Source organism: Hemiscyllium ocellatum, chromosome 7, assembly GCF_020745735.1.
Source record: "Hemiscyllium ocellatum isolate sHemOce1 chromosome 7, sHemOce1.pat.X.cur, whole genome shotgun sequence".
In the NCBI taxonomy this organism is placed as follows: domain Eukaryota; kingdom Metazoa; phylum Chordata; class Chondrichthyes; order Orectolobiformes; family Hemiscylliidae; genus Hemiscyllium; species Hemiscyllium ocellatum.
The window spans coordinates 62,785,869-62,813,417 of record NC_083407.1 but is presented as its reverse complement, the minus strand read 5'-3'; the positions used below and the strand labels follow the sequence as shown (position 1 = coordinate 62,813,417).

Sequence of the window (27,549 nt, the reverse complement as noted above, 5' to 3'; positions counted from 1 at the left end):
ATATGCATGTCCAGGAGTCTCTTAAATGTCCCCAATGACCCTGCCTCCACAACTGCTGCTGGCAACGCGTTCCATGCTCTCACAACTCTGTGTAAAGAACCTGCCTCTGGCATCCGCTCTATACTTTCCTCCAATCAGCTTAAAACTATGACCCCTCGTGTTGGTCATTTCCGCCCTGGGAAATAGTCTCTGGCTATCGACTCTATCTATGCCTCTCATTATCTTGAATACCTCAATTAGGTCCCCACTTCTCCTTTTCTCCAATGAAAAAAGTCCTAGCTCAGTCAACCTCTCCTTATAAGATAAGCCCTCTAGTCCAGGCAGCATCCTGGTAAACCTTCTCTGAACTCTCTCCAAAGCATCCACACCTTTCTTATAATAGGGCGACCAGAACTGGACGCAGTATTCCAAGTGCGGTCTAACCAAAGTTTTATAGAGCTGCAACAAGATCTCGCGACTCTTAAACTCAATCCGCCTGTTAATGAAAGCCAGACACCATATGCTTTCTTAACAACCCTGTCAACTTGGGTGGCCATTTTAAGGGATCTATGTATCTGCACCCCAATATCCCTCTGTTCCTCCACACTGCCAAGAATCCTATCCTTAATCCTGTACTCATCTTTCAAATTCGACCTTTCAAAATGCATCACCTCGCATTTATCTAGGTTGAACTCCATCTGCCACCTCTCAGCCCATTTCTGCATCCTGTCAATGTCCCGCTGCAGCCTAGAACAGCCCTCTATACTGTCAACGACACCTCCAACCTTTGTGTCATCTGCAAACTTGCTGATCCATCCTTCAATACCCTCATCCAAGTCATTAATAAAAATTACAAACAATAGAGGCCCATGGACAGAGCCCTGTGGAACACCACTCACCACAGACTTCCAGGCAGAATATTTTCCTTCTACTACCACTCGCTGTCTTCTGTTGGCCAGCCAATTCTGTATCCAGATAGCTATGTTCCCCTGAATCCCATTCCTCCTGACCTTCTGAATGAGCCTACCATGGGGAAACTTATCAAATGCCTTACTGAAGTCCATATACACCACATCCACAGCTCGACCCTCATCAACTTTTCTAGTCACATCCTCAAAGAACTCGATAAGGTTTGTGAGGCATGACCTGCCCATTTTCTGCAGCTCCACAAAAGGTCACCTTGCTGATCTGTGAGGGGCCCTATTCTCTCCCTAGTTACCCTTTTGTCCTTAATGTATTTGTAAAAACCCTTTGGATTCTCCTTAATTCTGTTTGCCAAAGCTATTTCATATCCCTTTTTTGTCCTTCTGATTTCCCTCTTCAGAATACTCCTCGTGCCTTTATACTCTTCCAAGGATTCACTCAATCTATCCTGTCCACACCTTACATTTGCTTCCTTCTTTTTTTCCTAACCAAACCCTCAATTTATTTAGTCATCCAGCATTCCCTATATCTACCAGCCTTTCCTTTCACCCGAACAGGAATATACTTTCTCTGGATTCTTGTTACCTCATTTCAGAAGGCTTCCCATTTTCCAGCTGTCCCTTTATCTGCGAACATCTGCCCCTAATCAGCTTTTGAAAGTTCTTGCCTAATACTGTCAAAATTGGCCTTTCTCCAATTTAGAACTTCAACTTTTAGATCTGGTCTATCCTTTTCCATCACTATTTTAAATCTAATGGAATTATGGTCGCTGGTCTCAAAGTGCTTCCCCACTGACACCTCAGTCACCTGCCCTGCCTTATTTCCCAACAGTAGGTCAGGTTTTACACCTTCTTTAGTAGGTACATCCATTTACTAAATCAGAAAATTTTCTTGTACACACTTAACAAATTACTCTCCATTTAAACCCTTAACACTATGGTAGTCCCTGTCTATGTTTGGAAAGTTAAAATCCCTTATCATAACCACCCAATTATTCTTACAGATAGCTGCGATCTCCTTACAAATTTGTTTCTCAATTTCCCTCCGACTATTAGGGGGTCTATAATACAGTCCCAATAAGGTGATCGTCCCTTTCTTATTTCTCAGTTCCACCCAAATAACTTCCCTGGATGTATTTCCAGGAATATCCTCCCTCAACACAGCTGTAATGCTATTCCTTATCAAAAATGCCATTCCCCCTCCTCTCTTGCCTCCCTTTCTATCATTCCTGTAGCATTTGTATCTGGGAATATTAAGCTGCCAGTCCAGTCCATCCCTGAGCCATGTCTCTGTAATTGCTATCATATCCCAGTCCCATGTTCCTTACTATGCCCTGAGTTCATCTGCCTTCCCTGTTAGGTCCCTTGCATTGAAATAAATGCAGTTTAATTTATTAGTCCTTCCTTGTACATACCTGCCCTGACTGTTTGACTCGCTTCTGTTCTCAACTGTACCTGTCTCAAATTGATCTCTTTCCTCACTATCTCCCTGGTTCCCACCCCCTCACCTTACTCGATTAAATCCTCCTGAGCAACGTTAGCAAAACTCCCTGTCAGTATGTTAGTCCCCTTCCAATTTAGGTGCAAACCGTCCTTCTTTTGCTGGTCACTTCTACCCCAAAAGAGATTGCAATGGCCCAAAAATGTGAAACCTTCTCCCACACACCAGCTCCTCAGCCATGCATTCATCAGCTCTATCCTTCTATTCTTGTCCTCACTAGCTCGTAGCACTGGGAGTAATCCAGATATTATTCTCGAGGACCTCCTTTTTAAATTCCTGCGTAACTCTCTGTAACCTCTCTTCAGAATCTCAACCTTTTCCCTTCCTATCTCATTGGCTCCAATGTGGACAATGACCTCTCCCCCTTGAGAACATTCTGCACCCTCTCTAAGACATCCTTGATCTTATCACCAGGAAAACAACACACCATTCTGATTTTTCGCTGCTGGCCACAGAAACGTCTGTCTGTACCTTTGACTGGAGAGTCCCCTAACAGAGTTGGTCTCTTGGAAGCTGATGTACCCCTCTTGCATTAGAGCCAGTCTCAATACCAGAAACTTGGCTGTTTGTGCTATGTTCCCCTACATTTTCCAAAACAGCATACTTCTTTGAAATGGGTATAGCCACAGAAGGCTTGTACACTAGCTGCATACCTCTCTTACCTTTCCTGGAGTTACCTCATCTATGTGATTTTATCTGAGACATTCCCCCCTTTATATAACTGCCATCCATCACATACAGTTGCTGTTGCAAATTCCTCATTCCTTCTAACTCCACCCGATCCATTTGATCTGATAAGATTCACAATCAACAGCATTTATTGCAGATAAAATCCACAGTAACCCTTAACTCTCTTTAAACTCCCACATCTGACAAGAAGTGCACATTACTCTACTAAAGGCCATTTTTGATCCTTTGAAATCTACAGACCCAGAAAATAACACCGTCTTATTCCTCTACCAAACACTGCCATGGGTTAAATTTATAGTTATGGCTTATATTTTAAGTTTAATCAAGAGACATATCTCAAAAAATGTATAATCAAGAAAGAACCCACTCTACTCACTACTGCAGACTTTCTGTCGGTCACACTTAAAAAACAATACACTTATCTGCTTTAGTGTTCTGAACTTCACCCAAAAGGTTCCTCCAAGATCAATTTTGAATTTCACTGTTTGTTCATTTTCCCAGATGCACTCCGATGTCCAGCGATACATGAATTCAAACAGCAAAGGCATTAACCGTGCAGGACCTGATGAAAATAAAATTATCAGTATATTTATGATGACACTATTGGAAAAAGAAACACTCATTGATACAAAAATATTAAATATATTGAATTTGCTTCATCTCATCCCTTATGAAAACAAACATTTCACTTAAGGGTAGATCCTCCAATCCATTATGTTAACAAATATTTCTCTTCAATTAACTGGAGCTGTCCATCAATAGACACCTGATTGTAAAGTGATAGTTTGGAGAAATAGGTACAATTCGTATAATGGTTTTGTGTGACCAGACAGTCTGAGATATCTAGCACTTTTTTTAACTTCCACATGTCTTTTTCAGACCAGTTCCTTGAAATCTTTGCCAGCCCTAATGTTTATATGCTTTTTATGCACAAGTCATGCCTTTTCACAGTCACAAAAGGTGCTTTACCTCTACTAATAGATCTCTAAATTCTCCCAATTGGATGCCTTACTTCCACCAAAAGTGTCCTGGGACCAGATCAAAAGGTGTCCCTCACCTGTCCAATAAAGAGAAATAAAGAATATTCCTTCAATCGTCTCCTTTCACACCCCTCGCTTAACCTTACAATCTCATACCCCACCAATACTAATCTTACAAGCTAATGACCTCCACACACCTCCACAGGTCCTCATTCCTGAAGAAGGGCTCATGCTCGAAATGTTGATTCTCCTGCTCCTTGGATGCTGCCTGACCTGCTGTGCATTTCCAGCAACACATTTTCAGCTCTCATATGTTCAAACCCAGCTATGCCCCTCTACTGAATCACATGGTGCCATCTACCATCTTTCCTGATGACATCTGACAGAATCTCTGAAGAAGTGTCACTGAACCATGTGTTGAACTTCTTCAACATCTGTGACATCTTTAAGTTTGTTGTGGTGACCAACAAAGACCCTTGCACAGCTCTTGGTTTGCAGAGTGAACAGTTAGCCTTTAAATATGTGCCAGAGCTTACAACCCTAGAAGACCTTGTCAGAAGTTAGAAATTCCTGCTTGCTTACCCCATACAATTCACCATCACTTGTGTAATATCTTGCTTACATATATAATGCAGTGAAAAGCATGTGCAACATAACCTATCCAGACCATGGTAGAACTGATGACATTTAACATGTTTGACATTAGACTTTAACTTCACAATGGAAAATGCCGGTGTATGTCTGGTCCTTTTCAGATGCCATTCACTTGTAATAATTCCCAGTTTTTGGGAAACTAAGACATATAGGATACTAATTACCAGAACAAAGGCTGACTACAGGATATGAACACCTTCAAGAATGAAGAGAACAAGATCCATTCCTGGGTAGAGATAAAAGAAAGATAATTGTATAAAAGTCCAAAAGTCTAACAATGGCTTTGTAAAAATTTCTACTTCTGCCTCTTAAACCTTTTAATAATAAATTTTTAGATTATATTCACTCTTCTCTCTTTATTATAACATAATGTGGCTTTCTGTAGGATATCCAGTTTTATACTTCATTCAGTGCAAATGTTTAACACTATCTTTATCAGAAGCACATAGTAAAATTTACTTTTCTTTTCCTTTCTCAGGAAGCTATCATTTACTGCCTACAGAAAAGATACTCGGACCTACAGATATACACCTATGTTGGGGATATTTTAATTGCTTTGAACCCTTTCCAGGACCTACCTATTTACACTCCAGAGGTAAGACAGAATTTCTAACATGCTGGCTAAGATTTCGAAAGTTTGACCTTAATTTTTCTTCTACCTGGCTTTTCAACAAAGATTGGCTATTCCCAAATTATCGCATGCATTTTCTTTCACTCTTTAAATTCATGGCATTTACTGAATAATAAGTTTCAGCATTTCTCACTGGAAAAAAAATGGAAGCCTTGGTATTTTATGCAAGTGGGTCCTATGAAATCCAAAAGCAGTTTTCAACTGTGAACCAATGTGAACTGAACTGCACCATAAAGACATAACAAGTTTATGTTGCGAGTAGCTGAACTACTTAATTCAAGAAATTTCCTGTTGTTGCTCCCGAGCTCTGCATATGAGCTGACTTCAGTGAGATGATGATAGGAATGTTACAATTATTTGAATTACTGGCACTGTAAGTAGCCTGGACTTAGGTTCTTATTCACAATATAATGGCCCATACTGCAAGTGAATATTTGCGGACAGTAAATTCTGATGAGATTGAATTTAGATGTAACAGCTCAACTTCCAAATAATTTGCTAATATCCAATGCTGACCGTGTTGAAATAAAAAAAGCAAAATGCTGCAGATGTTGGAAATTTGAAATTAAAGCGAGTGCTGGGAAAACTCACTAGATAGTGGGGCACATCAATAAAGTTAAAAAAAGCACTGTTAATGTTTTGTGTTGTATGATTCTTTGGGTTTCAAAGATGAGTCAGTCAACTCGATACTAATGCTGGGCCGGACTATCCACTCCCTAGAAATAACAGGAAGGGCAAATAATGGGGAGGGGGTGTGGATGGAGATGGTTGGCACCAGAAACGTACTCATCCCCTTCCTACCACCTCAGCAATCAAGTTCAGGTCAATAAGTATCCTTCCTGACTCCCATCAATTAAGGCCCAAGAGTTATCAATTAACAACGATTTAAAGATCTCCAAGCTCCACATGCCTGATCACCAATCTTCCTGGCAGGCAAGAAAAATGGCTTCATACCTGACAGAGATCAAAGTGCCTGACAGCCATGTTGGTGGGAGGAGCCTCCATTTGCTCCTGTAAAGGGACAACTGGGAGGTGTGGAAGAGAGCAGGAGAGTGACTGCTTAAAGCCACCTGTAGTGAATGGATTCAGATGAACCTTATTAATTATGAGATCCTTGACTGGGGTTGTTAACCTGGGCCAAGCAGGGAGCCTTTCTGACAGACAATTCAGAATCTCCTCACTTAAGGGACTGACTAGCCATTTGAATACAGAACTGGCTTGAAGGTAGAAGACAGAGGGTGGTGGTGGAGGGTTGTTTTTCAGACTGGAGGCCTTTGACCAGTGGAGTGCCACAAAAGTTGGTGCTGGGTCCACTACCTTTCATCATTTATATAAATGATTTGGATATAAACGTGGGAGGTACAATTAATAAGTTTGCAGATGACACCAAATTGGAGGTGTAGAGAACAGCGAAAAAGGTTATCTCAGTTTACAACAGGATCTTGATCAGATGGGCCAATGGGCAGATGGAGTTTAATTCAGATAAATGTGCGGTGCTGCATTTTGGGAAAGCAAATCTTAGCAGGAGCTATACACTTAATGGTAAGGTCCAAGGGAGTGTTACTGAACAAAGAGACCTTGGAGTGCAGCTTCATAGCTCCTTGAAAGTAGAGTCGCAGGTAGATAGGATAGTGAAGAAGACATTTGGTATGCTTTCCTTTATTGGTCAGAGCATCGTGTATCGGAGTTGGGAGGTCATGTTGCGGTTGTACAGGATGTTGATTACAGCTGAAAATGTGTTGCTGGTCAAAGCACAGCAGGCCAGGCAGCATCTCAGGAATAGGGAATTCGACGTTTCGAGCATAAGCCCTTCATCAGGAATGAGAGAGAGTAGCCAAGCAGGCTAAGATAAAAGGTAGGGAGGTAGGGAGTCCCTCCTCCCTACCTTTTATCTTAGCCCGCTTGGCTACTCTCTCTCATTCCTGATGAAGGGCTTATGCTCGAAACGTTGAATTCTCTATTCCTGAGATGCTGCCTGGCCTGCTGTTCTTTGACCAGCAACACATTTTCAGCTGTGATCTCCAGCATCTGCAGACCCCATTTTTTACTCCAGAATGTTGATTAGGCCACTTTTGGAATATTACATGCAATTCTAGTCTCTTTCCTATCGGAAGAATGATGTGGGCGGCGCGGTGGCAGTGGGCGGCATGGTGGCACAGTGGTTAGCACTGCTGCCTCACAGCGCCTGAGACCCGGGTTCAATTCCTGACTCAGGTGACTGACTGTGTGGAGTTTGCACGTTCTCCCCGTGTCTGCGTGGGTTTCCTCCGGGTGCTCCGGTTTCCTCCCACAGTCCAATGATGTGCAGGTCAGGTGAATTGGCCATGCTAAATTGCCCGTAGTGTTAGGTAAGGTGTAAATGTAGGGGTATGGGTGGGTTGCGCTTCGGCGGGTCGGTGTGGACTTGTTGGGCCGAAGGGCCTGTTTCCGCACTGTAAGTAATCTAATCTAATCTAATCTAAAAATTGAAATGGTTCAGAAAATATTTACAAGAATGTTGTCAGGGTTGGATGATTTGAGCTATAGTGAGATGCTGAACAGGTTGGGGCTGTTTTCCCTGGAACGTTGAAGGTTGAGGGGTGACCTCATAAAGGTTTTAAAATCATGAGGGGCATGGATAGGATAAATACACAAGGTCAGTTCTTTGGTGTGGGGTAGTCCAGAACTAGAGGGCATAGGTTTAGGGTGAGAGGGGAAAGATATAAAAGCAACCTAAGGGTCAACATTTTCATGCAGAGGGTGGTGCACGTATGGAATGTGCTGCCAGAGGAAGTGGTGGAGGCTGGTACAATTGCACCATTTAAGAGGCATTTAGATGGGTATATGAAAAGGAAAGATTTAGAGGGATATGGGCCAAGTGCTGGCAAATGGGACCTGATCAGGTTAGGATATCTGGTTGGCATGGATGAGTTGGACTGAAGGTCTGTTTCCGTGCTATACATCTCTATGACTCTATGACTGCAAAGTGGATGGCCATAGCCAGTGTGCTGTGCTCATGTAAATAAAGGGTGACTTGCTGATAGGATACCGATCTCTGCGTAGTTATTTCACCACTGATATCTATGTCTGCAACTCCCTAATCTTCTTCATCCTGTAATCCTAAATCTGCGATTTCCCACCCCCATAAAAGCTCACTATTTCACTGGTTCCGGTCTTCATTGACTCTGCAGCTCTCAGAGGCTGCCAGCCAATGATTAGGCTGGTATCTTCAGATGGTGTGGAAAATCTCTGGCACAGCCCTGGTCATTGCTTAAGTGTCAGATTTCTGTTTCATTGTTGGACTTTCTCATCTGAACAGGATTATTCATTTTTAAAAAACATCTGCTGCCACACAATGCAAGAAAAATTAAATCCCAGCCTCTGTTTATCTCTGCACAGATGATGCATGACCTGCTGGGTTTTTTTCCAACACATTGTACTTTTACTTTCGTTGAGCTTGCTGACTTGGGCAAAGTTTTACAATACGCATTGTAACCTTGCTGCTGTAAGACAATGGTTTTTGAAAACGATCAAAATATTGGCAAAGAAATAAAACTGCATCTAAACTGTCAAAAATGGTAGATTTATACAGCATTTTATTACATTCCAAAGAAATATCCCAAACTTTTCATGCGATCGATTAAGTTTAATTGTAATCACAATGAAAGATGAACAATAGTAGAATAAATTAATCCTTGAAAGAGGTGGAATGAATTGTATCTGTCACTATGAGATTTAGTAATCTTTGTTCAATAATTTTTCTGACAGGTTAACATGTTTTTTTCTCCACAGTTTTCTAAGCTTTATCATGGTGCCAGGCGTTGCTTAAATCCACCGCACATTTTTGCCACTGCAGATGCTGCATATCAAGGAATGGTAACTTTTAGCAAAGATCAGGTGAGAGTATGATTGACTGGTAACATTGACATTATTAAAATGTAAATTAACTATAGCCCTACATACACACAATAAGCAACTGCAACTAAAGATCCAGTTGGCTAGGGAGAATGAAAGAGGCAATAGAAATTAAAAAGTTAGAAGTTTTTACTGGAGAAATTAAGGGCAATGAAAATTGATATATCTCTAGGATATCATGGTCTTCATCACAGTGTATTAAAGGATGTGGCTTTGAAGTTAGTCAATGCAGTTATAATTATCTTCTAAAATTCTATGGATTCTGGAATAATTCCACCATTTAAGAATGGAACAAGAAAGAAAGTGGAGAACTGCAAACCTATTCACCTTACAAGAGTGGCAGGGAAAAAGAATTGAATAAATAGACATTTGAATATTTAATGATCTGATTAGGTATAGTCAGCATGGATTTGATTATGGGAAATTGTATTTCATGAATGTGTTGGAGCTTTTGAAGGCGTTATGGATGAAATTGATGAAATGATGGTGCATTTAGATTTTCAGAAGGCTTTTAATAAAGTTTCCCACAGGAGGCTGGTCAGAAAATTAAAGTAGATGAGATAAAAGGAGATGTAATGCATGGATTAATGATTGGCAAATGGACAGAAAACAGAGGAATAAATGGGTCAATTTTACACTTGAATGCTGTTACTTGTGGGATACACCAGGGATCATTTCTTGAGCCCCCGCTATGCACATTTTCACCAAGCCCTTACACTTGCTGTTGTGATGTTGCATGTGTGACACATAGCTTGCACCTTCTGGCTTTTAATAGAAACCACTCCCATTGACTGCATTTAGTATAATTCTCTCCACCTTTCCTTTACCTAAACTACTCTCAAATCATGCCATCTCTTCAACCTTTTACCTCTCCTCCTCCTGAGTTGTTGATACCCACAACCTTTCCCTGTTTATCAGCCTCCCCTTCTCCATTTCTAATTCATTTGACCACTCCCTCTTTCTCGGTGCTTCCCTTATTCCTCATTCTCTCAGCCAGCTTGACCTGAAAAATTCACATTGGCTTTGATTCTCCATCAGCTAGGCCATGGGAAATCAGCTAGTTTTCTGTATTATTTTTGTTCAATTAAATTTTAGTGGTGAAACACCTGCCAGACCTACAACTTAAAATGTCAGACTGATCATTTTGCAGCTGTGTTCCAGCCCAGCTGCTTCCTGACCTGTCTATCCTCAGTGGCATACTGGAACGTAGCAGCTTGAAAGGCCTCCCATGTATAACTTTCACTTCATCAGATTCAAAGACAAACTGAAGAGAATTGGAGACTGATTAGGATAGTGAATCATCTCCCAGGCTGGTTGGTTGCTTTATTTATTTAAAAAGTTAAAAGGCCCAAAAAGGAATAAAAACTAATCAAATTCCCATTTAATTTATTTAGATAATGAAGCTTGTTCTACAGGGTTTATGAAAAAAAATGCTATAATTGGATTTTCTAATAATGCATATACCTAACAATTTTATGAGATAGAAAGGACAGTGAAAGTTCTGGGACTCAGTCTTTCAATTACTCTATGCTAGGAATCATAAAACCCATTTTTTAAACTCTTGGGCTGTGTTGGCATTCCTGTCTCATTTTGCTGATAGCAGTCTTACTCAGACTTTGAAAATTATTTCTAACATTTTTCTCTTTTTTGGTTAGATACATTTTCCAAGTTACAGCTTTTCAGAGAGCATTAAAAATAACTGAAATTGCTGTGAATACATTATGTGCGTTATGGTATAAACTCCTTGAGCAATTTAAAGGGAGCAGATTAGGACTAAGTTGACATGGAAGAGGTCCTTGTCCCTGAAATATGGTGCAGTACTGCTTTGATATAATGTGCTGTTGATAGACCTCACCATTCTACATATCAGAAAAAAAGGCTCACTATCCATTCTTTATCAGTGAAACCTTTCTATCCAGGTCAGAGTCTGCTTATGAAATCTGTGCAGCAACTATGGATATGGATAAGACCCCTTTAGCAGAGCTGCAGTTATGTCTCAGTTTTGGCATGAGTGAACATGAAGTTGGAAACATTCATTTGCAGTGTGTGATTCTTGCAGTGCTGCCAGACTTGGGTTAGAGTGGATTCCCTACAGTGTGGAAACAGGCCCTTCAGCTCAACAAGTCCTCCAAAGAGTAACCCACCCAGACCACTTGCCTCTGACTAATGCAACTAACACAATGAGCAATTTAGCATGGGCAATTCACCTGACCTGCATATCTTTGGACTTTGGGAGGAAATCCATGCAGACACAGGAGAATGTGCAAACTCCACACAGACAGTCGGCCAAGGTTGGAATTGAACCTGGATCCCTAGCGCTGTGAGGCAGCAATGCTAACCACTGTGCCGCCAGGAGGAGCAGGGCTATTTGATTTGATTTGATTTATTATTGCCACATGTACCTAGGTACAGTGAAAAGTTTTGTTTTGTATGCAGTACATGCAAATCATACCAGACAAAATGCATTCGAGTAATAAAATAGCGCAAAGAGTACAATGTTACAGCTATCGATAGAAATTGCACAGAGAGCGAGAACAGCATTAAATTTAAAATTTGAGAGGTCCATTCAGAAGTCTAATAACAGCAGTCTGAATGGTGCTCTTCAATGAAGAGTGCCTCACAGGCTGTGGCATTTCTTGCTCCCCAGTGAATTGATGTAAGTCTCCTGAGCAATGCTATGTGAACACATTTCTCCCCCTAGCTGTTCGAGAGTTTGGCATGTAACGTGAATAGTTAGATTGTTCTATTCAAATGTACCACATATTGATAACCTTATGTTATTTGAAGCACCCAATCACTTTAATGATTTGGACTTGGATATTTTGGTTACTTCACACAATGTTGAACCTGGGTCCTGTCAAGCATGGTACACAGCCACCTTTTGGGAAGGATGCACAAAAGTGCAAATGGACTAATCCTACTCCAGTGGCTCACACATTGTTAGCCAAAAATGGAGTTGAATTTGTAACTCCTGACGGGGACATGTGCAGAGGCATCTAGATTTGCAATCTAATTTTGCCCCTAACTGTGCTGGTTCAACAGCTCCATTCCTGTCCCTGTGCTAATTTTCCAGAGGTGAGATTATAGGTTATAAGGGATATCCGTTCATCGCAAGACGGTGGCCATTCAATCTTGTGATTAGCCTGTGAAGGCCTTATATTGAGGTAAAGGGCATGCCCACCTGAAGTCAGCCTCTTCCCTGCCTGCGTTCAACTACAGCCAAAGGTCACAATGGAAACTGGCTGGAAAAGCCCTTGTTAATTTCAAAATTGAACAATTTTGAGTAAAGATAACTTCCATTTTGCTGCATTCTTTTTCTCACTTATCTGCTGTGACGTCTTGTTGTTGCTCCTAAGCTGAAGGGTCTCTTCTTGGGCTCCTGACCTTAGTTGTATGTTGATTGTAGCCTCCTGTTATTAGTTGGACAACCTTGAGAAAATCACAGGTTCATGGTTGTTTCCACACAGTGACGTTTTCTGAACTTCATTTGGATCTCATGCCAGGATCTGAAGCACAAAGGAAAAATGCATTTTAAATCTATTTAAAAGCTCTAAATTTTCCCTACATTTAGTTGGCCACATATCTTCAAATTTCAGTATAACTTTCAGCAGAACATTGAATGATTCTATAGATGAATTAACCTGACAAAGTTATAGTCAATTCAGTGAACAGTTGACTAATTTTGCATCAGGAATTAAGCATTTAAATCTCGAGGTAGTCTGCACTAAACAAATTATTAAAACAATGAGTTGTGCTGCGAATTCATTCAAAAAATATTCAGATGGTGCTTTCATAAAATTTTGTTTCAAACCAGTTGGGATTATGTTGTTTTATTAAGATAGCATTGTTACATTAACAATTTGTTTTGAAGTTTTACGATTTTTCTGCTTATTGTTGTGGTTTTGTTCGCCAAGCTGGGAATTTGTGTTGCAGACATTTCATCCCCTGTCTAGGTGACATCCTCAGTGCTTGGGAGCCTCCTGTGAAGCGCTTCTGTGATGTTTCCTCTGGCATTTATAGTGGTTTGTCTCTGCCGCTTCCGGTTGTCAGTTCCAACTGTCCGTTGCAGTGGTTGGTATATTGGGTCCAGGTCGATGTGCTTATTGATTGAATCTGTGGATGAGTGCCATGCCTCTAGGAATACCCTGGCTGTTTTCTGTTTGGCTTGTCCTATAATAGTAATGTTGTCCCAGTCGAACTCATGTTGCTTGTCACCTGTGTGTGTGGCTATGAAGGATAGCTGGTCGTGTCGTTTCGTGGCTAGCCTTAGTAGCCACACACGCAGATGACAGGCAACATGAGTTCGACTGGGACAACACCACTATTATAGGACAAGCCAAACAGAGAACAGTGAGGGAATTCCTAGATGCGTGGCACTCATCCACAGATTCAGTCAATAAGCACATCGACCTGGACCCAATATACCGACCACTGCAATGGACAGCTGGAACTAACAACCGAAAGTAGCAGAGACAAACCACTATAAATGCCGGAGGAAACATCACAGAAGCACTTCATAGGAGGCTCCCAAGCACTGAGGATGTCACCTAGACAGGGGATGAAACGTCTGCAACACAAATTCCCAGCTTGGCGAGGAGAACCACAACAACGAGCACCCGAGCTACAAATCTTCTCACAAACTTTTCTGCTTATTTTTTAAGTTACATTTTTATGACGAACACTATTTCTGTTGGATTTAGATGTTTCTCCAACAGTTTAGAGAGAATATTGTAAAGTTCTGTGTGTCTTATTTGCAAAACTGCATAACCAGCTCTCTTTCTTATGCCTTGTCATTTGTTTTGACCGTACCAGTGCATCATCATAAGTGGAGAAAGTGGTGCTGGGAAGACAGAGAGTGCACATTTGATTGTTCAACACTTAACCTATCTGGGAAAGGTATGGTCACATAATTACTAATATTAAACTATTTCAATGGAATACATCTTTAAAATTGAAATCATTGTAGTTGATGTCTAATATTTAGCATTTTATAATGGTGAAAATGCAGCATAATATATGAATTTCCATTTAAATATAGAATTTAGAACTGTGCATCTTTGAGAAACATTCTGATTTTCATTTAATTTCCATACACAGTGATGTCCTTTGTCAATGTTCAGTGACTACCAAGGTCCTGAAGCATGTTTCCTGATGATTACCTGCTCTGACATGTATAATGGATAATTAACACAGCTGCTGCTGATTACAAATCTCCTGCTGCTGATCCTCCTGGTGCTGCTCTCAATTGTGTTGGTGGCCAAACATGTGCCCAGTGTCACCATCACTCCATTGAGTGATCTGAGAGCTATACCTGACCCTTTAATCTCTCAGCCATGATATTAACAATTTTCACTTTCTGAACTGTGCTGACTGCTGTTTGCCTGCAATTCTGCATATTGGCCATTGCTTTACCAAGTTGAAAGCAAGAAAGTATCTTACAATTGTAATTGTCAAACTTATTTTTAGTAAGATTTATGTTTAGTTAATGCACAGATTCTAATGTTGTTGCAGGCTAATAACCGTGTCCTGCGAGAAAAAATTCTTCAAGTCAATCCACTTGTGGAAGCCTTTGGAAATGCATGCACTGCAATCAATGATAATTCCAGTCGATTTGGGAAATATCTAGAAATGAAATTCACTCCGACAGGGGCTGTAATGGGAGCGAAGATCTCTGAATATCTCTTGGAAAAATCAAGAGTTATTCAACAACCTTTGTATGTAATTGCTCGTTTAAAATATATTCGTTCATTGTATCTGTAAATTAATAATTTTCTTAACCCTGCATGCAATTCTGATGCATGAAGGAGTTTTGTTAGTGCTGGAATTACCCAGTTGTACCTTTGCTCTGTGTGTTTGATACAAATTTTGTTTTTCTATTTGGAACATATTGTGTTCTGAAGCGTTAGCATCCTTCATCTTGAGGTGTACAAAATTTGCATTCCTACTGTTATCTTGAAAAATTCGGATAATAAGACAAATTTAATTTTGTTACTTACAATATTCTGAAATTTACTGCCAAATGTATGAACAAGAAGCAGGAATAGGTCATTCAGCCCCTTGAGCCCATTCTGCCATTCAATAAGGTCTTGACTGATCTCATAGCAACCTCAAATCTACATTCCTACCTATCCCTGATAACCTTTTACCTCCTTGCTTCAGAGGAACCAGACAGACTAAGGGCTTGAAACATAATTCCCTGAAAATGCAATTACAATGAATAGAGCCATTAAGTGTTTATGAAGTGGGGAATGGAGTACTAGAGCAAAAAATTAAAAATAAATTTGCACAAATATTGTTTATACCATAATTTTGGCACCGATATTAGTTCATGGGAAGCCAGTATTGATTTTCAATGACTAATTGTCCTTAAGAAGGTGGTGTTGAGCTGCTTTCTTGAACCAAAATGGTCTTTGGTATGGAGGGAGTTTCCATTGCACTTCCAGTGAAGGGAATTTCATGATTTTGACCCAGTGATGATGAAGGAACGGTAATATAGGCCAATGTCAGGATGTCGTGTGACTTGGAGGGGATCTAGCAGATGATGTTCACATATATCTGCACCTTTTGTCCTTCAAGTGATAGATCTTGTGGTTTTAGAAAATGCCGTCAAAGCCGTCTTGGCAAGATGCTGCAGTGCATCTTGTCAATGGCACACACTGCTCCCATGGTGTGTTTGTGGTGAAGGGAGTAAATGCTTAAGGTGGTGGATGGAGTGCCAATTGCGCAGGCTACTTGTCCCAGATTATGTTGAGCTTCTTGATTGTTGTTGACACTGCATCCATCTGGACAAGTCGAGAATATTCCATCACATTCCTGACTTATGCCTTGAAGGTGGTGCACAGGCGCTGGGGAGCAAGGAGCTGAGTTTCTTGTTGCAGAATTCCAAGCCTTTGATTTGCTCTTGTAGCCACATTTTCAGTTTTGAGAGGTCAGTTATAACAAGGACTTTGAAGCTGTATAGAACATACAATATAAATTCACAAGTGAAGTTTAGTTTTGAGGAACAACTGAAGAAAAAGATTCAAAGAAATGCCATTAGTGTATTTGGACTATGTATACTTACTATGAAGAAAGAATGAGGTGGAGATCATTACTTTTTTTAATGCCAACCAGATTAATAAAGGAAGTGAATGAAAGAAAGACGTGGAGCCACGGGAAGTGATTAGGTTGGGGGAATAGTATTAGATTACATAAACAGTGGTTTGGATAGATAAAATGTGTGAAAAGGTCTATATCTTGTTGACCTCCAGCTTTTATTTTGTATTTTGTACAACTCCTATTTATCTTGATTTCTCAGTTCAAAAAATACTACAAAAATGGCGAAAATGATAAAGTCAGCTTGTTCCAGTGATATAAAATAAACCAATGAAAATTTTGAATTTTAAATTATTCTTTTCTCAGAAGTGGATCTTTCATAGAACATTTGTAACATTTCAGATTTTAAAAGTTAATCAGAAGAATCCAAAAACTGCTTTAATATTGTCATTATTTACTTGCAGAGGTGAGAAAAACTTCCATATTTTTTATTACATTTATGCTGGTCTCTATCATCAGAAGAAACTGACAGAATATAAGCTTGCTGAGAACAAACCACCAAGGTGAGAAATTGTGCAATACTTTATAATGATGGATTGTTGATTTTATCTATCATTGTTAGAAGATACTGCTAATTCAATGTATAGTTGCTTTGCTTGACCAACTTTCAGATGTTAACATTGGTTGTGACAGACAAGCAGAGTGAAAATGAAATAAATATTTGGGTTTATCTTTATTTTCAAAGACAAATTAAAACCTTCACATATAATGTATTTTTTTGAAATCTGGTGGCTGTTGTTATGCAAAAACTAAGGGGAGAGGGAAAGTAAGCTTGAGTCAAAAGGTAAGTGCCTTGACCCAAGAGGAGGTGCAGAATGGTTGTTGGATGAAGTTAGGAAAGCAGATCACGGCTATAGTGGGGGCTACTGAGTGGTGATATGGGCTAGTTTAAAGATCTGGATTGCTTTTCTGGGACTTTATCCCAGTTATATAATTAAATATTGGACCTTTGCCCCTCACATACCATCAAATGCACCCTGTCCCCTCCATTCATTCCTCAATCCTGCATTCATTCTAATTCATTTCAACCTCACCCACAACCACCTCCACAGTGGCCCTTCCAAGTCAACCCATACCCCATAACCACCCCCAATAACCCCAGACTCCCTTCATGACGGCCCATCCCTCCACCATTTTTCCCAATAGACTCTTACTTTTTTGCCACCTTTGTGCCAATTCAGTGCTAAATTATACCAATCCAGGCCCCATATCACCACTTTTTCTGTTGCAGTCTCTACCAACTCACCTAATATCCAATGTAGGCAGATATTGGGACTTATGCTGAGATGAAATAAAGTTAAATGGCAAATGAATATTTCAGAATTCACAATATTAAGGACTGTTCCATTTATAAAAGATAATTTAGATCCCCTCAAGTACTTATTCCTTTATATTAAAAAAAATTACAACTCCACATCAAAGACAGTTAATTCTTTAATAGATTATTTGAACTGTCAATCAAACTATGGATTTACAGACCGATCCACCCCCCATCCCCCTCTCACGGTAATAATGATAGTTATAGCACTTGAGGGTATGTCAACAAAAATAAAATTGAAATTGCTATGACAGATTGTTTTTACTCTCTTACAGGCAGGCGGTTTTACTCAATGTATTTTCAGATTTTAAAAATTTAACAATGCTACTTTGCTTGTCCCCCAGTCAAATATATTTATATTTCCACTGGAAGCTCATGAGACAACTCCTATGGTTTGAGATTGTTCCTCGATAAAAATCAAGTCTGCTTGCCTTATTCATTTGTAATTCACATCAGTGCGCTTTATGCTTGCCTGCCTCCCTTTCCACATCATGAAAAATGGATTCTGCTGGAAGTGGGGTGTGGAACTTCTGGAGCTGGAGCCCACCCACAATTTTAAAGATCAGACTCATTGAAAATCCAGCCTATAGCTTAGAGAGCTTAGGCAGTTGAAGGCATGGCTGTCAATGCTTTAGCAATTAAAATTTATAATGTATAATAAACCAGAACTAGATAAGCACATATCTTTTTGAATTCTGGAGGAATTGACAGAGGTAAGGAAGACCAGATCATATTGGATTTGAAAACAATGGTCAGAATTTATAAGATTAAATTGTTTGACTTGGAGTCAGTACAGGTCACTTTAGCATAGGGTGATAGCTGAATAGCACTTACTGTGCAGAAGGAATTGCAGGGTTTTAGATGGCCTCAAATTTATGGGATGCAGATGCAAGAGTTCCACCAAGGGTACAAATCTAAAGGTTAACAATGAAATGAATTAGATCTTAAGTAACAGATGAGTTGAGGTGGGACAGATCTAGACATAATTGTGGTGATGGAAAGAGCATCTTAGAGAGGTTGCAGGTGTGTAGTTGGAAGCTTACTATGAGGTCAAGGTTGCAAACAATCTAATTCAGTCTCTGACAATTGCCAGGGAGAGGGATGGAGCTCGTAGTTTGAGAAGCTGGTGTTTTAATCACATGAAATGATTTTAATTTTCCTGGTAGTTAATTGAAGGCAATTCATGTTCATCCAGTGTTAGTGGAGGAGCCAAGAGTGGTGTGAGGCAAAGCTGGATGCTGTCACTTGTTGTGAAAACAAATGTGCCTTTGGATAATGTATCTGAGGTGCTGCACTTAGTTATGAAATAGGAAAGGGCCCCAGATAGATCTTTCAACCAGAAGTAACACTGGATGTACTGTTATGAGAATGGGATGGGAAGGCAGTTTAAATCATCCTCTGACTATACTTTGGTAATGACAGTGAGAGGAGTCTCAGATTGCTGGATGATAATGAAGACATTTTTGATGAGGATGGTATGGCCAAAGGTCAAAAGGTTGAAGAGGATAGATTGTCTTCATCATTGTCATGAAGGATGTCATTTGTTCAGAATTTGGCACCAAGTTGTGATCTGATGAATGCCACACCATTGTCATAATGGGACAAGTGGTGGAAAGAGTAGCACAGTGTGGACATTTTCTTTAGTGGAAAAGTGTCATCGTCCCTTAGTCAGATTTACGCTAAAGCAGTTGATGCAGTCATCCACCATGAGGTTATGAATAGTAAGAGTCTTGTTCACAAATAAATTGATATTTTGACCAATTAGGTTGCTACTTGCAATGATCCAGTATTGAATGGCTTGATGAGGATTTTGGAGGAAGCCAAGAGAGACAGAGGGAAGTGCTACCGAATCATTGAAGAGGAATTAAAGCCTCGGGCTGTAGCATGGATGCTGGAATGTTGACACTGGAGAATTAGGAGGAAAGTGACCTGGAGAGTGAATAAATGAAAGGAGCATACTAGTGGAAAAGTGATGTGTGGAAGGGTAAACAGAGAGACAATTTAAAAATAGCGCAAAAGTGAAAATAGAGTGATGGTCCCTGGTCGAGAACAGCAGCCAAAGGTATTCCCAAATAGACTCAGAAAGCTCAACCTATTTTATCCTGATAGTTTAAAAAAAGGACACATAAAAACCAGACAGTGAATAGGAAAAATATAGGACATAACAGGAAGGAGTATAGACGTAAAGTTCAAGGCCTATGATGAGATGACAAGGACACTGTTGATATGACATCACTCAGAGTACCATAATGCCTTCTGTGTGACAAATATATAAAGAGAAGTGCATAATATAAGAACTAGGAGCCCTTCGAACTTCTCCACCATTCAATAAGATTATTGCTGATCTTTTCATGGCTTCAGATCCACTTACCTGCCCTCTCACTGTAACCCTTAATTCCATTATTGTTCAAAAACAACTATCTTAACTTTTAAAATAGTCACTGAAGTAGTGTCAACTACTTCACTGGGCAGGGAATTCCATAGGTTCACAACTGTCTGAGTGAAGAATTCCTTCTCAATTCAGTTCTAAATCTGCTCCCCCTAACATTGGCGCTATACCTTCTGTCCTAGTTTCACCTGCCAGTGGAAACATCCTCTCAATGTCTATCTTATTTATTCCCTTCATAATTTTATATGTTTCTAAAGATCTCCCCCGACACTTCTAAATTCCAATGAATATAATCCCAGTCTACTCAGTCTCTCCTCATAAGACAATCTCCTCAATTCTGGAATCAACTTAGTGAACCTCCTCTCCACCCCCTCTAGTGCCAATACATCCTTTCTCAAGTAAGGAGCCAAAACTGCACACAGTACTCCAGGTGTGGCCTCAGCAGCACCCCATACAGCTGCAACACAATCTTCATGCTTCCTAATTACCTGTTGTACCTGCAGACCAACCTTCTGTGATGCATGCACAAGGACATCCAGGTCCCTCTGCATAGCAGCAATCTGCAACATTTTACCATTCAAGTAATAGTCCGTTTTAGTGTTAATCTTACAAAAATGGATGATTTCACATTTATTAACATTATATTCCATCTGCATTGCCAACCAGAATAGCACTCATTTATCCCCACTCTTTGCTTCCTGTTCGTCAACCAATCCTCTATCCATGCTAATACTTTACCCGTAAAGCCATGCATCGTTAGCGTATGCAGCAGCCTCTTCTGTGGCACTTTGTTGAAGGCCTTTTAGAAATTTAGGCACACCATATCTACTGGGTCCCCATTGTCCACAGAGCTTGTAATGTCTTCATAGAATTCCAAAAGATCAGTTAAGCATGACCTGCCCTTCATGAACCCATGCTGCGTCTGCCCAACGGGACAATTTCTATCTTGATGCCTTTGCTATTTCTTCCTTGATAATAGACTTAAGCATCGTCCCCATGACAGAAGTCCAGAGGTTTTGAAGGGTGGAGTAAACACACTCATGTAGGTCTTTCTAGGATTGAGGGTGCAGGAAGTGTTTAGATTCAGATGCTGGTTTGAAAAGATATGGCAAAATTGGAGAACATGATAAAAGTCATAAGCAGCAGAAAGGGTACAGGAATCAGATCAATAGTTAGGATTGTGATATAAATATACTCATCTGCCAGGAGGTGAAAATTACACAACTATATTTTATTATCCAGGCTGTATTAGTTACAATGAGCGTAGCTGATATGGACATCATCTAAATATTATCTGCTTCATGAGTTTTTTGTAAACAATGCAGATAATCTTAAAATAAAGCCCTCTTTATAAGGTGATACCTGATTATGAACTCATTGTAGATTATCTAAAATATTTTAAAGCAATTTAGAAACTGTTAAGAAAATATATAATAATAGTATCACATTTGACACTCTGGAGTTACCATTGACCAGAAACTGACTGAAATAGCCAGTGGCAACAAGAACAGGTCAGAAGTTGGGAATCCTGCAGTGAGTAACTCACTTCTTGACACACCCTATTAATCATCTACAAGCGCTAATCAGGCAAATGGTAGAAAACTCACCACCTGCCTGGATGAGTGCAGTTCCAATAGCATACAATCAGCTTTGCAATATCCAGGACAATACAGCCTACTTGATTGGTAACATATCCACAAATACTTACTCCATATACCAGTGATACACAATGGCAACAGTATTTACTGCCCCCTTGTTTTTGTAACCAAACTGAATAACCTTACATTTATCCATATTTTACTTTACCTGCAATGCATTTGCCTGCTCACTGAGTTTGTCCAAATCACACTGAAGTATCTCTGCATTATCCTCACATTCACCATCCCACTCAGCTTTGTGTCATCTGCAAACATTTAATTCTCTCATTTCAATCATTAATGTATGTTGTGAATAGCTGTGATCCAGTCACCAATCTCTGCAATATTCCACCAGTCACTCACTGCCTGCCACTTGGAAAAATACCCATTTGTTCCTATTCCTTTTTTCCTGTCTGCTAACCAGTTATGTATCCATGTCAGTACACTACCCCAATTATCCCAACGACCTGCAGGTGTTCTTGCTATGTTTGGCAAAGCACTACCCTGTTGAGCTAGAACATGCTGAGACAATTGTCTTCTGTCATTAGCAGTTAGGTATGTCAAGATCTGCAGATATGCTCTGGTGCCTACTTGATCTCTTTTGTCTTCTTTCATTTAGTACTACTTCAATTGTGAAATACTATAGTTGGAATTTTTAAAATTACACTTACAGGAATAAACATACACTAGTCTGAATTTCTTTTGCAAAATTAGACACTAAAACAAAATCAGAAATATGGTTACATTTTTAACAAAAACAAAAGTAGTTTTAAAAAAATCTATAAACATTGTAGAAATAAAACAGCAAAGCCAGTAATAATTTAAGATCTCCTGAACTTATGGACTTTTGCTTTCCATTTCTAAAGCAAGAAAAGCAAACGTAAGCACCAAAAATTGCACTTTGTCTTCATTCAAATATTTTCCGAGCATATTATTGAAGTAAAGCACATAATTAATGCAAGTACGATAATATTGAATTGCAGTCCAATACGAATGTAGTGCACAGCATATTCTCCCAATTCGGAGCTCCTTCAACACTGATTACACAGGTGTCATCCTAGTTGCTGGCTAATACATTCACGAGATGATTTTGTCAGTGAAGGTCAGGTATATTGCTTTTAAATTGGCTGCATGATGCTTGGTATAAAAGAGAACTGTCCAAGTATTTGCATTGCTGTTAATATTTAGTTGCATTCTAAGCTTTGAGTGGTTTCAAAATTAAGATTCTGTACCAGCATGGTTCTTTCTGCTTGTCTAGGTATATTGATAATGAAAGAGACACAGTTATGCAAGACATCTTAACAAACAGCTCATACAGAGAACAATTTGAAGCCATTCAACACTGCTTCAGAATCATTGGATTCACTGATGAGGTGAGTAAAACAAAAGATGACCCAATGTATTATTTTTTAGTTTTGTTATTAGCAGTTCACTAAATTGTATTTGTCATTTTTTTTAAAAGTAATATCGCATTCAATGTATGACATGCATGGTACATCTCCTGAGAATTCATGAAAATCAAGGGTGCAACGAACCAATAATTAGCTCTAATTCTGTTTGGTGCACACAATTTAATCCCAATAAAAAACAAGGATTACATTTTTTGATTGAAGTGGAGACACATAAATGGAAATAATTCTGTCATTCTTAATTTGAGTTTTATGCACCATTAGTTAGCAGTATAAAGATACATTTTAGATTGACATCCCTTGACGTCAAGGCTTCATTCGACCGAGTGTGGCATCAAGGAGCCCCAGCAAAATTAAAATCAAAGGGTAACAGGAGGCAAACGTTCGCTGGTTGGAGTCTTGTTCAACATCATTTGTGACTCCTCAGTTACTGAAGCACCCCATGTTCAAATGTAACAAGATCTGGACAATATCCAGGTTTGGGCTAACACGTGGCAAGTAACATTCGTGGAACATAAATGCCAAGCTATGGCCATCACCAATAATAGACAATTTAACCACCATCTCTGGGCATTCAAAGGTGATACCACCACTGAATTCCTCCCACTATTAACATTCTGTGGATTACCATTGACTAGAAAGTCAACTGGACTCACTAAATAAACACAATGGCTACAAGAGCAGATCAGAAGCTAGGAATACTGTAGCAAGTAACTCACTTCCTGACTCTCCAAATCCTGTCCATCATCTACAAAGCACAATTATGGACTGTGTGAGAAACAAAGCTCACACACTGCAATAATTTCAGTCCGAGACAAGATCTGAATCTGTAGTGCCCTTTATTTCACATTTGCAAGTGGGTGTGATGCCCACAAGGCAGGGACAAAACACACTGAATTCAACAAATACTCGATATTTATATAATTTGGTTCCTACATTTTTTTTCTTATTTCATTGTTTCCTCCCTGTTTACATCCTCCATTTCCCTAAGACCGGTACCCATTACTCCTGTTTATCTCGTGTATTATCCAGTCTTGTCTGTGAACAAAATGCTCATTCCTGTTCTCAAGGCCCTTTGACCTCATCCTGCTGTGGTCACATCCTTGCCTTACTATTATTTACTCTTTCCATCTGTGCTGCCCCTCACAGCATCATATCACTAAGCCCTTTTAATTGGGATTTGTTCCTATGTTTTTGTAAAAGTTGGAAACAGATGTTTATACCTACTGTTTATACAGGCATATTGAGTTTAACTGTCTGTCTTCACGGCATCTTACCACTAAGCCCTTTTAACCATTGTCTTACAGTCCCATTTCTTTCTTGCATACATTTTTAGCTAATACAAAAAAACAATTATGCATTTCCTCCACATAGTTCCCATTCTTGTTGACTCAGCTCCTAGCTGAAACAATTACACACTGATGTGAGTTCATTCACCTTGTATCAGAAATTATAATTGCAGAATTGCAGAAGTAACATTAATTTACCATATCCCACAACTGTGATGGAATATTCCTCACTTGTCTGGATGGGTATAGCTCTAGCAGCAGTCAAGAAGCTTGATACCATCCAGCAACAGCTTGATTGGCACTACATCCACAAGCATCCACTCCCTCAACCACTGAAGTTCAGTAGCAGCAGTACATACTATCCACAAGATGCCCTGCAGAAATTCACCAAACATTCTCAGACAGCATTTCCAAACCCACAACCACTTCCATCTTGAAGGACAAGGGCAGCAGATACATGGGAATACCACCACCTTCAAATTTTCCTCTAATCCATTCACCATCCTGACTTGGAAAAAAATTGCCATTCCTTCACTGTCGCTGGATCAACATCCTAGAATTCTGTCCTAATGTCATTGTGGGTCAATCTATAGCAGGTGGATTACAGCATTTTAAAAAGCCAGCTCACCACCTTCTTAAGGTCATCTAGGGGCGGGCAATAAATGCTAGCCAGCAAATGATGCCAATGTCCCACAAGTGAATTAAGAAAACTTCAATATTAATAATGATAAACCTAACAATAATGAGTCAGTCGGTTTAACCATGGTATTGCGGAATCTTTCACAGACTTTGGGCTGAATTTTACTGCGAAGCATTTGCATGCATCCCTACCTGCTTCCTGAGTAGAAGAGTTTGTCATGAGCTGATTGACTATTAAAAAATCTGCATTGCAACAATAATGCACTGAGGATAGACTTAACATAGTGAGAGTGAGACTTCTGACCCTGAGAGACAAATTTCTGCCTGCTAGAGCTGCCAACTAATCTGGCCATCAACAACGCAATCACAACAGCAGCAGAACTCAGTAGTTGTCACTACTTGGTGCCCAAAGTATCTTCATGAAAAAGGGAGCAAGGATACGAATTTCTGGCAATGCTGTTTTTTTAAAGGATTGGGAATCCTACTTGGATGGTCGTGGGGGAGGTGGGAGTGGGAGGAGAGTGTTGCGTCGGCCAGGGCAGATTCACAAAATGAATGTAAAATTCTGCCCCTGAGGGACAGGAATTCCCTCAGAGGAGTTGAACACACATTTGAATCTGCCATCACAAAATCCAAAACATATAATTTCCCAGAAGTGTTTGTGAACTAAGGGTTTAAAGAGAGTGAGGAATTGAAGAAGTTCAGTACTGATAGCCAGACATTATGATTGAAAATTTAATGAGGTTAAAGAGTGATTAATCTCTGTGCTCTGATACTCTGTATCCCAGAGCACTGAAGGATGTGACCCTGGAAAGATTGGTTTGTACTTTTGTATGGTGGATATTGGACCAACCAAATACTAGACTGTGGACAAGTTCCTACAGATGGAGAGTGGTGCATGTAACCCCACTATTTAAAAAAGGAGGGAGAAAAAAAATCTAAATTACAGACCAGTTAGCCTAATGTTAATAGTGGGGAACGTACTAGAGTCTGTTATAAAAGATATGATAACAGAACATGCTGAAAGCATTAATGGCTTAAACACCACGCACAGGTTTATTTGGAAGCACTAGCTTTCGAAGCGCTGCTCCTTCATAAGATCATCAGATGCAGAATTCATAGCAAAAGTTTACGGTGTGATGTAACTGAAATTATTTATTGGAAAAGACCTGGATTGTTTGTTAAGTCTCTCATCTTTTAGAATGACTATGTTGGTTTCAGTTCTTTCATATGTAATTGTAGAACATTTTAAAAGTTACATTCTCAAGTGAACTTTAACAATTGGTGTCATGTCGGCCCAGATAATGCGTTTAAAATGTGAGGTGCCCTGTGTCAGACTGATTCCAATCTTAAAAAAACGGATATGCAGAACCTTACATAGATTCATGCAGTTTTTGAGAAAAATAAAATGTAATTCTGCAAGTACAAATTCACCTCACAAACTTGTGTGTGCGCACACACGCGTGCGCATGTGGGTGTTTGGGTTGGGGGGGAAGTTATGAATGTCTGTGAAAGAGTGTGTGTACGTGTGTGAGTGTGAGTGTAAAGGGGTATAAGTCTGTGAAAGAGAGTGTGTGAGTGTGGGAGTATGTGTGTGTGTGTGTTTGAGAGAGAGCTTGTGTTTGAGAGAGGGTTTGCATGAGAGTATGGCTCTGTAGGAGTGTATGTGTGTCTGTAGGAGAGTGTGTGTGTAGGAGTGTCTTTGTGTGTGTGTGTGTGTGTGTGTGTCTATCTGTGTGTGTGTGTGTGTGTGTGTGTCTGTGTGTGCGTGTGTGTAGTGCAGTGAGTCACCTGCAGTGTGACATGAACCCAAGGTCCCGGTTGAGGCCATCCCCATGGGTACCAAATTTGGCTATCAGCCTCTGCTCGGCCATTTCGCTTTGTTGCCTGTTCCAAAGTACGCCTTGGAGGATGGTCGCCTGAAGGTCCAAGGTTGAATGTCCCGGATCACTGAAGTGGTCTCTGACTGGGAGGGAACACTCCTGCCTATTGATTGTTGTGTACTGTCCATTCATCCGTTGCCGTAGCCTCTGCTCTGTCTTGCCAATTGTACCATGCCTTAGGGCATCCTTGCCAGTAGCATATAAGATAGACAATGTTGGCTGAGTTGCATGAAAAGACATAATTTTTATCAGTGTCATTTTGTCAAAGTATCTAAAAGACTGACACAATTTTCAGTGTGAAAAACAGGAAGACAGAAAGTATACTAAATGTTATCTGATTCAAAAATTCCTAACCTTTTAAGTTCAGGTTGCTGTTGCATTTTAAGACATTTGATAGAAACTTGAGAACTTATGGGACATTATTTTGAAAAGTTTTGAATATTTGTTGGTATTAAAGAATGTTGGCATTAGCACCAGTGATGATAGACTAGTTCTAGAAGGAACAAAAACTACAAATATCATAATAAAGGTGATATAAATGCATATTGCTCTTGATACTGGCAATTAACAACAGGAACTGAAGGAAATGTTCAGTTCTTTATGTATTTTCACAGAAAACATTTAACCTCTTTCTCCTG

General features: G+C 39.8%; 1 protein-coding gene across 1 annotated transcript in view; it reads left to right on the top strand.

Moving 5' to 3' along the window:
- myo3b (myosin IIIB) overlaps window positions 1-27,549 on the top strand; it is a 568,489-nt gene that overhangs the window by 197,754 nt on the left and 343,186 nt on the right. The window contains exons 11-16 of the mRNA XM_060827913.1: window positions 5,206-5,322; window positions 9,130-9,234; window positions 14,065-14,148; window positions 14,764-14,966; window positions 16,752-16,850; window positions 22,950-23,064. Of these exons, the coding sequence (XP_060683896.1) occupies window positions 5,206-5,322; window positions 9,130-9,234; window positions 14,065-14,148; window positions 14,764-14,966; window positions 16,752-16,850; window positions 22,950-23,064 (723 nt within the window). The remainder of the gene's footprint in view (window positions 1-5,205; window positions 5,323-9,129; window positions 9,235-14,064; window positions 14,149-14,763; window positions 14,967-16,751; window positions 16,851-22,949; window positions 23,065-27,549) is intronic.